The following is a 12,921-nucleotide window of genomic DNA, read 5'->3' on the forward strand; positions in this document are numbered from 1 at the left end:
ATTAACCAACACTGAGTATTTCTTAAAAAAAAATTCCCTACAATCATTGTAAATGTCAAGTGATCATATACTCCGTATAATACAAGGCCAGGGTTTAAAAAAGTGAAAAACATTTTTATCATTAAAAAAAAAAAAAAAAAAAAAAAACCTACAATCATGAAGGTAACACAACAGTAGGTCAAGGACTTGTGATAACTAAAAAAAACAGATATATGCAGTATTGTCGAAAAATGACAATAGCCATGTAATTTTTTGGTGTAAAGAGTCACATAAAGCATTACAGTAATTTAAAAACATATCATTCAAATTTTCGTGATACTTTTTTAGTAATTATGCTTTATGTACGAGTATTTATTTTTATTTGTAGTAGTGAATCTAATTCATGTCAATAATTATACTTCGTATATAATTAATTGCATGAAAACATAATCTCAATAATTCATCACCCTATATATATAGCTATAGGTAACATATGTCATTTCAACTAACATAAAAAAGATAGACCAACATGACTTAAAAACAACGGAAATTAGCTTATAATTAGCACTGTTTGTCATCTACTAGTCTTTGTATCTGCTAGTCCACAATTACAACTTTCTACCCCTCCTTTTGTATTTCCTCTTTAGAGAAAAATGAGACCACAATATTCGTTGTTTAATTGTTTCTATAAGTGTACTTGTTACCAAAAAATGAAGGTTTTTGGTTTATTACAAGCTAGAAATATACAAAGTACAACATCTCCACCAACATCAGATAATGATCCACCACCACCTGAGCCTCCTCACTTGCCAGGTCCAATTCACCGTCCACCAATACCGGACAACTCACCGCCACCAGGCCAAATTCACACTTCACCAACTACTGATGATGATGAGCCGCTACTCGCGTGGACTCACTTGTCGTTCTTCCTCGATGAGCATCGTGCAGGCTAGTCACGTTGTCATTACATATTAGGGATGGTTTCGTACCACCATCACATATATTTTGTACTTAATTATGTAGTGGTAGTAGTAGTAGCAGCAACTTGTAAGTTGCAACTAATTAATTCATTGAAACAATAATGTATGATACTCGTCTAGAATGTTTCTGACTATTAACCTTTTTTTTTTTTAATTCTATCCTTATGTGAACAACACATTAACAAACAAACGTTATTAACAATTTCTTAATCATTTTACCTTAATTATTATTACTAAAATATATACTTCAATTCGTTTGTTACTTCATTAAAATTAAAAGGATACCTGAATAATTATAAGTTGCTTGGTGTATAATTGAAGAGAGCTCCAACGACCCAACGTCTAACAATTACTAAACTTGCTTGTACGTGTTTCCTTTATTTCTCAACAAACTTAAATTGTTGATGAGTTAATCTCAACTTTTTCATGTCCTCATGCCTTTTGCCATTGTCTTGTGTCCAAAGAAAATAAAAGACTAAGTTTAGGAAATAAATAGGGATGGGTACGTATTTGACACTTAGGGAGCTCCCAAGGGTCTAGGGTGCTCGTTATTCGGATCGGAGTTTGGGGAGCCGGGAGGGACCTCCCAAGGTTCTAGGGCCTTGGTGGGTGGAACGATTCCGTTCATGTCTTGATCCATCTATCCCTCACTATCATAGCTTAATTGCCTTAGCTTGGCATTGTTGCCTTGAGTTGGCTTCACCTCGGTGCCTATGACAAGCCAAGACGTTACGTACCCCAATCTAAATTATCTTGTAATATAAGTCATTCACTCATTTGAAAGCCACTAACTTTGTTACAGTGACTTTAAGTTAACTATGTGATTTAACATGTTGTATTCAATATTTTTGGTAACCCTCTCAAAATGTTAGGGGAGTTGTGAGAAAATAAAGTCATGTCTCACAAGGGTAATGTAGGAATTTCAGGCGTTATTTTAAAAATGTCTCATTAAGTTGTCAAATAATATCACTAGAGTCTCAGTTCTACAAAATATACTCTCAATTGTACAAAACATAGTCTCAATGGTACAACAAAATATAGACTTAGGGCCTATTCTGAATTACTGAACTGAGCTGAAGTGAACTGAATTGAATATTTTATGAGAGAAGGAAATTAAGAACTGAACTGAGCTAAAAATAAGCTGAAGAGAACAGACCCTTAATGGTAGTAGTCCTCGTAAATTTTGTCCATTTTACACGTGAATATATGTTTGAAAAGTTTTAGTGAAGCCCACATCACCTTTTCCACTCTTCCTATCTCTCTCCTCCTTATACCTTTATGTTTTTTAAATAGCTGTGAGACTTTTTACCATGTCTCACAAAACTCCATTTATACTTTCTCCAAAATGTTTATATTTTTCACAAGTCCTCCTCACATGCCCAAAAAAGAACCTCAACTAAAGCTGTCAATGAGAACTAACAAGCCGAAAACTACACTAAATGGATGGTCAAAGAGCAAAACACCAAACGATCAGAGTTATAATTAAGCATGGGTTTCCTAAATTGCCAAGTAAAATTGACATTCTACCTAGTAATCAAGAAAAAATTATTCAATGATATTATTCACATTCTGCCATTATACATATCTACCAGTCTAACTGCAAACAATGTGACTGGCTTGGTAGTCCACATTTTTCCTACCTAAAAGTCAACAAAATATTAGTCTTGCCCATTGCATTTCGTCTTTATAAATGAGGCCACCATATTGAGTTATTTCTTAGCTAAGGCCCAATACATAACCTCTAAATAAAATCTCAAACTTTGGTCTACAAGAAAACAATCAATATGCCACATCATGGGCAAGGCCACAGCCATGATCCACCAATGCCGCCACCGCGACAACCACCACCACCTGGACCTTCTGGCCCACCACCACCCATGCCGTTCTTTACAACACCACCACCACCCCCAGGCCCTGTCCATCCTCCATCACCTCGAGGCTCATTATATCGTCCACCTCCACCAGGCCCACCGGGTCCTCCACCTGGGCCACAACCACCTTTCGGCCCACCTCCTCCTCCATAAGTTTGTGATAGTAGAAAATCGCGTTGTAATGGAAAGTAATGTTTGTACTTAGCTTATCTTAGGGTGTTGCATGATAGCATAAATAAATCTCGAACTAGAATCACCATGTTCTAGTGGCAGAAGGTAGTAGTAGTACCTCTAATTCTAGTATGTTACAATAGTTTATATGACCTTATTGTAGGTATAAACTGCTGATGATCAGTGATATGTTGAAAATTTTAAAGTCATGGATTAATGTTAGATAGTATGTTTAATATTTGTGAATTCAATCCCTTCGCAAACTTATCCTAGCTCGCAATTTTGATCTGGTGAAATTTGAAATCTGACAAACCATACAAACCTATCTAATATATTCGAAAATTCAATTTTTTGAACAATATATTCAAACTACTATATTAATTTCTAATTAATTCGGATTACAACAATTGACTAAATCACAATACTTGTCAAATTGCAACTTTTGCAAGGACCTTCTCTTTTTTTTTTTTTTTTTTATTGTATCAAATATGTTTTTATTCTTTTTATAAGTTACACGTAAATTTTACTCCCTTTTATTCCAATAAATCATTCATTTTTATATTGTTATTCCTAATTTTGTTGTTGTTTTTTTTTTATTGATTTTATTTGAGGAATGTAATGCTTACTTCTTTGCCACATATTACTTGTTCTATATTACATTTTTTATTAAAAAAAAAGGATCAAATGAAGCAAATATACTAGACGGACTGTTTAAATAAACTATACTCGTAACAATTACGAGCATGAAGAACTTGTTTTCTTAAACTTATTCTAAGCAAAATCACTTTAGATCAAACCAAATAAATATAACACATACAACTTAACTTTAATTAGTGCTTACTTTTTACTACTAAACATCTTTAATTGCTTTTTAATTAAAAAATTACAAAAGTTACATGTTTGAAATATATACACTTTAAAACAAATCCAACATATTTCTACTCTATGATATTTTTTATACACTACTCTAATATAAAGGACAACAAAGCTTAGTCAAACTAATACACTACATCTGATTAGACAACATTACATACGAAGTTAATAAATTCATGTAAGGGTGTTTATTATTCGGATAAAAACCGGAATCCAATCCAATCTAAATCGAATTATCAATTCGGATCGGATTCAAACTTTAAATCGGATCGGATTGCATTGAATTTTTTTGAAAATTCGGATTTTCAGATCGGATCGGATTGACCTTATTCGGATCCAAAAAACCGAAATAACCGAATTATGAAAGCGTTATTTTACAAAAAAATATTGTTAATATTAATCATGTTAAACTATGTTTATGATTATAATAATATTAATCATGTAAACCTATGTTTTCAATAGTTGTATAAATCATGTACTACTATACTTTCAGGAATTGAATTTTATTATTGCAATTTTATTTTTATAATCGTATTAGACCCAATCAGCAACGTATTTTAATTCAGATTTTCGAATTAGATCCAAATAACCGAATTTTAATTCGGATTGAATCGGATTGGATTTTGTAAGTAATTCAGATCGAATTGGATTTGAAAATTAAAAACCGAAATTTATTTCGAATCGGATTGAATTTGGGCTAAATCCAAACCGAAAACCGAATGCACACCCTAGATTCATGTGATAGCTTGCATAGAATTGTGTGAACCACATGGATATTTGCCAAGAAAAATTGGACACGTTCTCAACCACTTCTAGCCCCCACTATTATTCAATTTGTAATCCAAAAATATACACACTGAAAGCTACTTCACCGACCTTATTAACATCAATGTATTAGTTTCTTAACCTCATAAACAACCTCCTTTTTTTTCTAAATAAACCAATTTCTTCATATCATCCTTTTTTTTTTCCACATACACTCTACCTAAGCATCAAACTTCAACCTTTGTTTGATACCAAGACCATTATGGCCTATAGAGGTCCTTATCCCTCTGGACCATCACCACCTGATCCTTACGGCCCGCCACCGCCACAACCACCAATATATGGTCAGTCACGGCCCGAATATGGGCCTGGCCCACCACCGCCACCTCGGCCTAATTACTATGCTCCCCAACCTCATCATGGGCCACCAGGACCACCTTCACCTCCTTATTACTCACATCATCATCAACAACCCCATCACCGTCCTGGCCCTGGCCCTCCAGGCCCAGGCCCGGATCCACCACCCTACATGGACCGTGATCCTTACGGCCCATCACCCCCGTATATGGACCGTGATCCTTATGGTCCTCCTCCACCTCCCTACATGGACCGTGATCCTTATAGTCCTCCACCACCGTACATGGACCGTGATCCTTACGGTCCACCTACTCCTTGGCCTCGCCAGGGTGCACCGCCACCGCCTCGGCCTTATTAAATGGATCAAGCCAGCTGAAGATGATCATGATCCTACTTCAGAGTGAAATGGATTATGGATTGATATCTTTTTGATCCTCCTTTGATATTCTATAAATAAAATTTTGTGTATGCCAGAGACCTAGAGTGTTATTAAGTAATTGGTATTAGTATATCTTATTGTATCTGTATGCTCTTCTAGGAAGATCTATGAAAATCAAGCTGATTTTGAGCTATGTGATGTTTGTTCAGATTTTTTTTATATACAAAATAAATTTATGTATTAAGCTTATCTTTAGTTTGGAATGCAAAGATTTGGATAATCGTGATATTCGGTGAGGCCACAAAAATAATAATAATAATAATAATAATAATAATAATAAAATAAAAAAAATTGTAGTTCCGTTGCCGGGACTTGAACCCGGGTCTCTCGGGTGAGAGCCGAGTATCCTGACCAACTAGACTACAACGGATCTTGTTAATATTAAGGAAAGAATTTTTAACTTAAACTAATACAAAGTACTTCGTATACACTGGCTGTAGCAAAGGTATTTTCAATATTGAAGAAAAGGGTTATTTTTCCGGAACTAAAATATTCTCAAATCGCATCTGAAATTTAATTAACTTTTAACCAATCTAACGTCTCTTTTGGCACAGTACTAATTCCAGAATTTATTAATATATTAAGGAAAAAAAATACGAAGTATATACTTGTACATGCCTACTCGGTTAAACCTTAGAAAGTAGAGTATAAGGTAATAAGCCTAATAGGATAAATACAAGTATCTGAGTTACACATCCTATATTAATCAGCAAGCACTCAGCTTGAATGATACATCCCAACTTCAATTCATAGGAAAATAACAGATTTATACTACTTAATACAACTTATTTCAACAAATATAAACTTAGTGATGTGAATCATTTTGGAAAAATCGAAAGGGCAGTGGATGCTCAAGGCGCACTCCACACTGTACTCACATACTTACACTCATGAAGAGGTTGTGGATTTCCGTTATATGATATGTTCATACCTCAGTTCTTGTGTTGCATCCGTCCACTTTCTGAGCCAGCATAAGGATCGATTATGACATTTATCACAGCAGGCTTTTTCGCTGTGAAAGACTCGTCCAAAGCTGACTTCAGTTCAGCAGGATTCTTGACAAGATAACCTTTTCCACCAAAAGCTTCAATTAAAACATGGTATTTTGCTTCTGGAACAAAAGAGGTTGGGGCAGGGTCTTCTTTATGAGGGCCTGTGAGCTCTTCAGGACTTCTTCGGTCACCACCATAAACACCATTGTTGTTGAAGACTATAACTATAACGGGCAACTGATATCGAACTACAGTCTGCAGAGAGGTTAAGATGAGAAATAAGTTGACAGTAAAAGTTACACAATTATATTCTATAGGAAATCACTTGGCCAAAACAATTCACAAATTATGTTGAAGCACAACTTGTATTAACAATTCACATATTTCTAGGAAATGAATGGGTATATAACCGTATAACTCATCAGATGATGAGAATGCAGGCAGGCATTTTAGAGAATAACATGTTGATCTTGTAAATTTGTAATAACACTACTGTGCACGACTTGTTTTGTTCTATTTTTATCATAAAATTACATGATAATATTCAGTATGGGGTTGACGCATAATGTATTAATATGACAATGTTTACCAACACTGTCAAGTTATACTTCACACAATAATATCAACAATACCTAATGGCTTATGCTTTTCATTATGCACACAGCCTCAACAGAGTCAACAGTGGTGATCACCAAAAAAAAATTTAAAAAAATGTATTTAACTAGTACATGATTCAAGATTTAAGTTACTTTCACAGCATATTAAACTAATGAACCATTTGAGGAAAAAAAAAAAAAAGGGCCTTAATCTCTTTGCATTATGCTTGCATAGTTTTGATGATTTAAGATGTATGTGATTAGTTTAAAGAAGGTTACCCACAAATTTTTACATATTCAGATACATAAGATGAATTATTTAGGCAAAGTAAAAAAAAAAAAAGAAAAAAAAGAAAAAAACCATAGTTTATTTGAGCATAATCCTAAAAGACAATAAATAGTGATTTTATTTGCTCTATTAATAATAAAGAGAGCAACAACATAATAGAAAAGCAGATGCCAAATTGAGGGTATAGTAAAGCAGCTACAGCATTTGTTGTAAAGTACTAGGCCAATCAATGCCTTATTCCAAATCAAGGGTATGGCTTACAAACTTATAAGGCCAGGAGCTTTTCACACTTCACAAAACCCACCACAGGTGACAACCTCATGAAAACTATTAGCATTTGGGATATGTATGGTAGACTGTCACAAATCCAACTCATCATATTTCATTAGCAAAAACAACTGATGGTGTATAAAGAGCTAAACCAATTCTAAGTAAAACATTAGATACAAACATGTCAGAGCACACAACGATCATCTACAGCACATTATAATTGCAACCCACACGCAAGCTCTTTGATCTGTACACAAAATTAGAGGTAAAATTGCAACTGCCCTCATGTTAGTTCTCTGAATGAACACGGGGATCAGCTGAATCCAACTTGCACATATACAAGACAGTAAAGCAAAGATACAAGGACAGAATTTTAACTTACACTTATTAGTAAACAATGCAACCAACAAAGCAAACCTATGTGAACATATGAAAATAATCCTAATCCCATTAAGATTTCAATTTATACTGGTGCTCTCAGAGCGTTTTTGCTGATTTACAGACTTAAAAATTGCATGCTCACATCACCAAATGTTTGATCCAGCATAAATAAGAAAGCAACACATCTCTGCAATCTACTCTGGACCACTAACACTAGTGAAAACAATTAGAAGAATCATCTACCAGATGTTCAGATGACGGTGTCCCCAAGGGAGGAAAACAAAACCCCCAATACTATACAATAGCTTTGGTGATCATAATGTGAAGAGGCTTGAGGATTTGAAATTTGAAGTGCACCAAGCTATGGAAAGGGTACCCAAATAAATAAAAGAAAGAAAAGTAATTGCAAATCTCTCCAGTTTCACAATTGATTAGGAAGAACTCAATTGGAGACAAGCAGTCAAGAAATGGAAACACAGAAAGTGTATACTATGAAGTAAAAGATAAATGTGGAAACTATCATTCAGAATTCAGAAACATTATTCACTTCACAATTCAACACTCCCAAGCTTATTAAAAAGTTTTTAAATATTCCCAATCACAGTCTAACAGTGTGTTTGGATAGATTAGAGGGGAGGAAAAGAAGGGGACGGAGGAGAGGGGGTGGGAAGGGAAGGGGATGGGATGGGAGGGAAGAATGAAGAGTTTTCCTTCCAAATCTCTGCATTGTTGAAGAGATCAATTTCTTGCAATTTGACCCTCCATTTCTTTCCCCTCCAATTCTCTTCCTCCCTCATTTGTTATCCAAATGAAAGATTATCAATCCCTCAATTTCTCTTCCCTTCCTTTCCCTCCATTTCCTTCAATCCAAACAAAGTGTAATTGAATTCTGATTCACTATAATGAACCAAAATCCACAAAAGATGCTAATGTCTCCCTGAATTTGTTAATGCTCCAACAAATGCAATCCAATCCTTATACTATAACAAATTGATAACAACTACTAAACAATGGAAATTCATAGCATGATCCCAAGTAAAAAAGCTACATTAGTATCATTCAACAGAAAACTATATTGCACTATCAAAATTGATGATAATCACATAATAAATTGCATTGCATCAAAAGATAAACAAATAACACATGATTTCAATGTACCATACAATATAAAAGGCAGATAGGCATACCTCTACTTCCATAGCACTAAACCCGAAACCAGAATCTCCTTCAACAGCAACCACCAAGCGATCAGGGCAAGCCACAGCGGCCGCAATACAGTAACCTAAACCAACTCCCATAGTTCCCCAAGTACCGGCATCCAACCTCGTCCTAGGCTCCGTCTGAAGCAACACAGCTCGCCCAACATCCATAGTATTAGCCCCTTCAGACACCAACACAGGAGCAGGACTCCCAACACCAATAATAGCATCCCTAATGATCCTCAAAGGAGTGAAAAAATTAAAGGGCACAACATCCTTAGCCAACTGACCCTCCATCCTAGATACATTATCCTTAGCCTTCTTCGAAATCGCCTCGACCCAAGGATGATTCCTCCCTAAACAAAAGGGATCATCCTTGATCACCTTATTAATCAAACCAACCACTTTCTTAGCATCCCCAACTAGCCCTACATAAGGCTTCCTAAGCTCAATTTCCTCCTTACAAACATCAACCAATATAAACTTAACATCCTTAGACCATTTTGGGGGCTCCCCAAAATGAAGCAACCAATTTAGCCTTGCCCCAACAACAAGAGCAACATCACATTGCCCAATTGCAAGCGACCTCGCCGCGGTTGCAGCCAATTCATGATTGTCTGAGATCAAACCCTTCCCCATTGGCGTGGGCAAGAAGGGCATCCCTGTACTATCAACCAACTTCCTTAATTCATCCTCGGCCCTCGAATACGCGGCCCCTTTTCCGAACACAATCAGCGGTCTCTGCGCGCTCCTCAGCGCAGCCACCGCCTTTTCTACATCGGAAATTGGCGTCGAATTCGACGAATCCGATGATTCTTGTTCCTTTCTCACTTGTTCTTCCGCCTTTGAAATGAGATCCTCTGCCTCAGCCTCCAACACAGTCTGGTGAAGAACATCCGTGGGCAAGTCCAGGTAACACCCACCGGGCCGACCCGAAACAGCCCGGTTCAAAACCCGGAGAACTGCGCCCGGAACTTCGGAAATGGAGGTGGGTTTAACGGATAATTTCGAAAAGGGTTGAACGGCTGAGATTTGATCAAGCTCTTGGAAATCTCCTTTACCAGAATCACGTTGATCGGATGAGCCCGAGATGAGGACCATAGGCCAGGTGTTAATGGCGGCGTTGGAGAGCCCGGCAAGCCCGTGGACGCAACCCGGCCCGGAAACAGTGAGGAGAATTCCGGGTATTCCGGTGAGGTAGCCGTAGGAGGAGGCGGCGTAACCGGCGGATTGTTCGTTGTGGAAGGCGATGAAGCGGATGCCTTGGGAAACTGCGCGGGTTGCGACGGAGGTGACGGGGATTCCAACGACGCCGAACATGTGGGTGACGCCGGAATGAGCGAGGGTTTTGGCGACGAGAGTGTTGCCGTCGATTTCCGCCATTGAAGGAGGTTAGTGAGGTCGGAGTTTGTGGTGGTAAGGTAGTGGATAGGGACGTGGAGTGTGGATGAATGGAAGGAGAAATAAGGGGAAGTCAGAAATTTTGGGGTCTATATATGAGTTTGTTTTTATAGTACGCGGTTTATGAGGTTATTGTAGATTTGTAGAGTGAAGTGAATGTTTTCTTATGTTCATACAATCATACATGATTACATCAACATGTAGACGTGATGTAGTAATCTACAAGTAATTTGCAATTGAGGGCGTAATTTTCCGATAACTGATTTATACCGAGCGTTTAGTATGAGGAATAGGACAAGGATAGAGAATTGGTGAATTGGATAAAGATAAATAATTATAATACCATGTTAAGTAAGTACCAAGTAGGGTCTGTTCACATTTACTGAAGTGAGTTAAACTGAACTGATTGGAGCTGAACTGAACTGAACTGATTGGAACTGAACTGAACTGAACTGAACTGAGCTGAAATAAATATTTTATGAGAGAGGGAAATTAGGATTTGAACTGAACTGAACTAAACTGATTGGAGCTGAACTGATTGGAGCTGAACTGAACTGAATTGAACTGAAATTAAGTAAATATGAACAGGTCCGTACTCTATTTGGAATAAGCGATAATATCATTAAATTACCTATACTAATTTCTTCCTTCTATCCTTAATCTTTTAATTTCATTAAGGTTGAATTGGTTTTATTAAATGTATGTTTTATCCCTAATTATTATACGGAGTACCACCTCTTAGGTACAGAAATGGGGGGATTCTCTGTGGACTTAATCATCATCTCCTTAAACTAACACTACAATATTACGGTCCTTCTATCCCTAACAGTTACAATGCACATATGATCAATTAATTAAATGTATTCGCTTTTTCTTATAATATCTTAGCCATTGAATATTTAGTACTCCATCTGTTTTTTTATTAGAATCCCCTTTCTAACATCTATTACTCACATAATATAGAGAAAGGGAACTCTAATAAAGAGACGGAGTGATTATATTTATTAAATTATTATAATCGAATTGAACAATAAATTCAATAACAATTAAGGACATTTTACTAATATTCCTTCTTTAAAAAAGTTTGTAAATCAAGCATCTACAAAATTGTTTCGCTAAAGGCCTATCAGTCTATGTACTCCGTATTTGACTATAAGACTCCCCTCTTACACAATATATACACATTTTTAGGGTCTATGTATTTGACTATTTTTTTTTGTAATTCATACATGAAAAAACACACACAATTGTAAACGTTTAACTCTATTTTTTCTACTTCTACATAATAAAAGTTATATGAAGATTTCAAGATTATGGTCGATAAAGAGTTCTATTCAAATGATACGTTTTGTCATTGACATTTATTACTCGTCTTAGATATTTAGGGCAATTAGTGGCTCCTTCTTTTTGGGTGAGGAGTGGAAAATATGAAGACAAAGTTGGCCTAAAAAAAGTTGAGATTAGGTGAACGGCACGCGAAGGAATTGAATGGAGAAAGCGAAATTAAAGTTGATAACATCATCCTCAAGACTTGGTAGTTTGGTAATGATTTGATTACTATTCTGTTGAAACTTGTAATGGACTAATGTTGTATTTGTATATACAAGTATCATCTTTGATTTGGATATACTTACTTGGGTGGAGTAATTCTTTTTCATTCAAACGGAATTTGTGGAAACATAATAGACTTAACTTTTTCTAATGGAAATTTGCATGCAACATTACTTACTTCTTCAAGCGACAACTAATTTGGACAATATAAAGAATTAAGGAGTACGAAACTAAGGTTGTTTGTATAATTGTATGTTCGGCAACTTGTACACAATAATTGCATGATTGGTAATCTTGATTAAATCCAATCAATGTTAATTACAATATGTATTTGAAGCAGATTGAATGGTAATTGATCAATTCTAATTAGAGTAATATAAGGAACAAAACAAGTCATTTGTTTTTAGTGATATACATGTGTTGGTTTTTTTTTTTTTTTTTTTTTTTTTGGTGCTTAGAGAGCTAAAAAGGCGAGGGTGATGAGAATCGATTTCAGGATCTCCTGGAATTGGGAGGAAAGCTCTAAGCACTTGAGCTATCATATACATGTGTTGGTGGTTGCATAAATCTACATGTGCCTTATAAGTTCCTGTTAGATATTATGGACAAATATTAGTTTAAAACCATCTTTTAATTAAGAGAAATCTTCATAATTAAAAATAATACTCCGTATCACTTTATTTATTAAGGTTAGTACTTAGTAAGGAACAATAATATTTGGTGGTCCATATTCCATGAACACCAAAATCCGTAGTCTAACAACTAAAGGTAGTATTCAATATAATTATGTCACTCGAATCAAATTTG

The 12,921-nt window shown here is 35.8% G+C and overlaps 1 protein-coding gene and 1 non-coding gene across 2 annotated transcripts; both read right to left on the reverse strand.

Moving 5' to 3' along the window:
* Positions 1-5,732: 5,732 nt before the first annotated feature.
* TRNAE-CUC (transfer RNA glutamic acid (anticodon CUC)) lies at positions 5,733-5,805 on the reverse strand. Its single transcript has one exon. It is a non-coding gene; the product is annotated as a tRNA-Glu (tRNA).
* A 200-nt stretch (positions 5,806-6,005) lies between these two features.
* Positions 6,006-10,665, reverse strand: LOC145591295 (2-hydroxyacyl-CoA lyase-like). Its single transcript, XM_081647711.1, has 2 exons — positions 9,151-10,665; positions 6,006-6,682 (listed from the first exon to the last, which is right to left on the reverse strand). The coding sequence occupies exons 1-2, from the start codon at positions 10,543-10,545 to the stop codon at positions 6,368-6,370; spliced, it is 1,710 nt and encodes a 569-aa protein (XP_081503837.1). The 5' UTR covers positions 10,546-10,665; the 3' UTR covers positions 6,006-6,367.
* Between the last annotated feature and the right edge of the window lie 2,256 nt (positions 10,666-12,921).

Source organism: Chenopodium album, chromosome 18 (genome assembly GCF_948465745.1).
Source record: "Chenopodium album chromosome 18, dcCheAlbu1.1, whole genome shotgun sequence".
NCBI lineage: Eukaryota > Viridiplantae > Streptophyta > Magnoliopsida > Caryophyllales > Amaranthaceae > Chenopodium > Chenopodium album.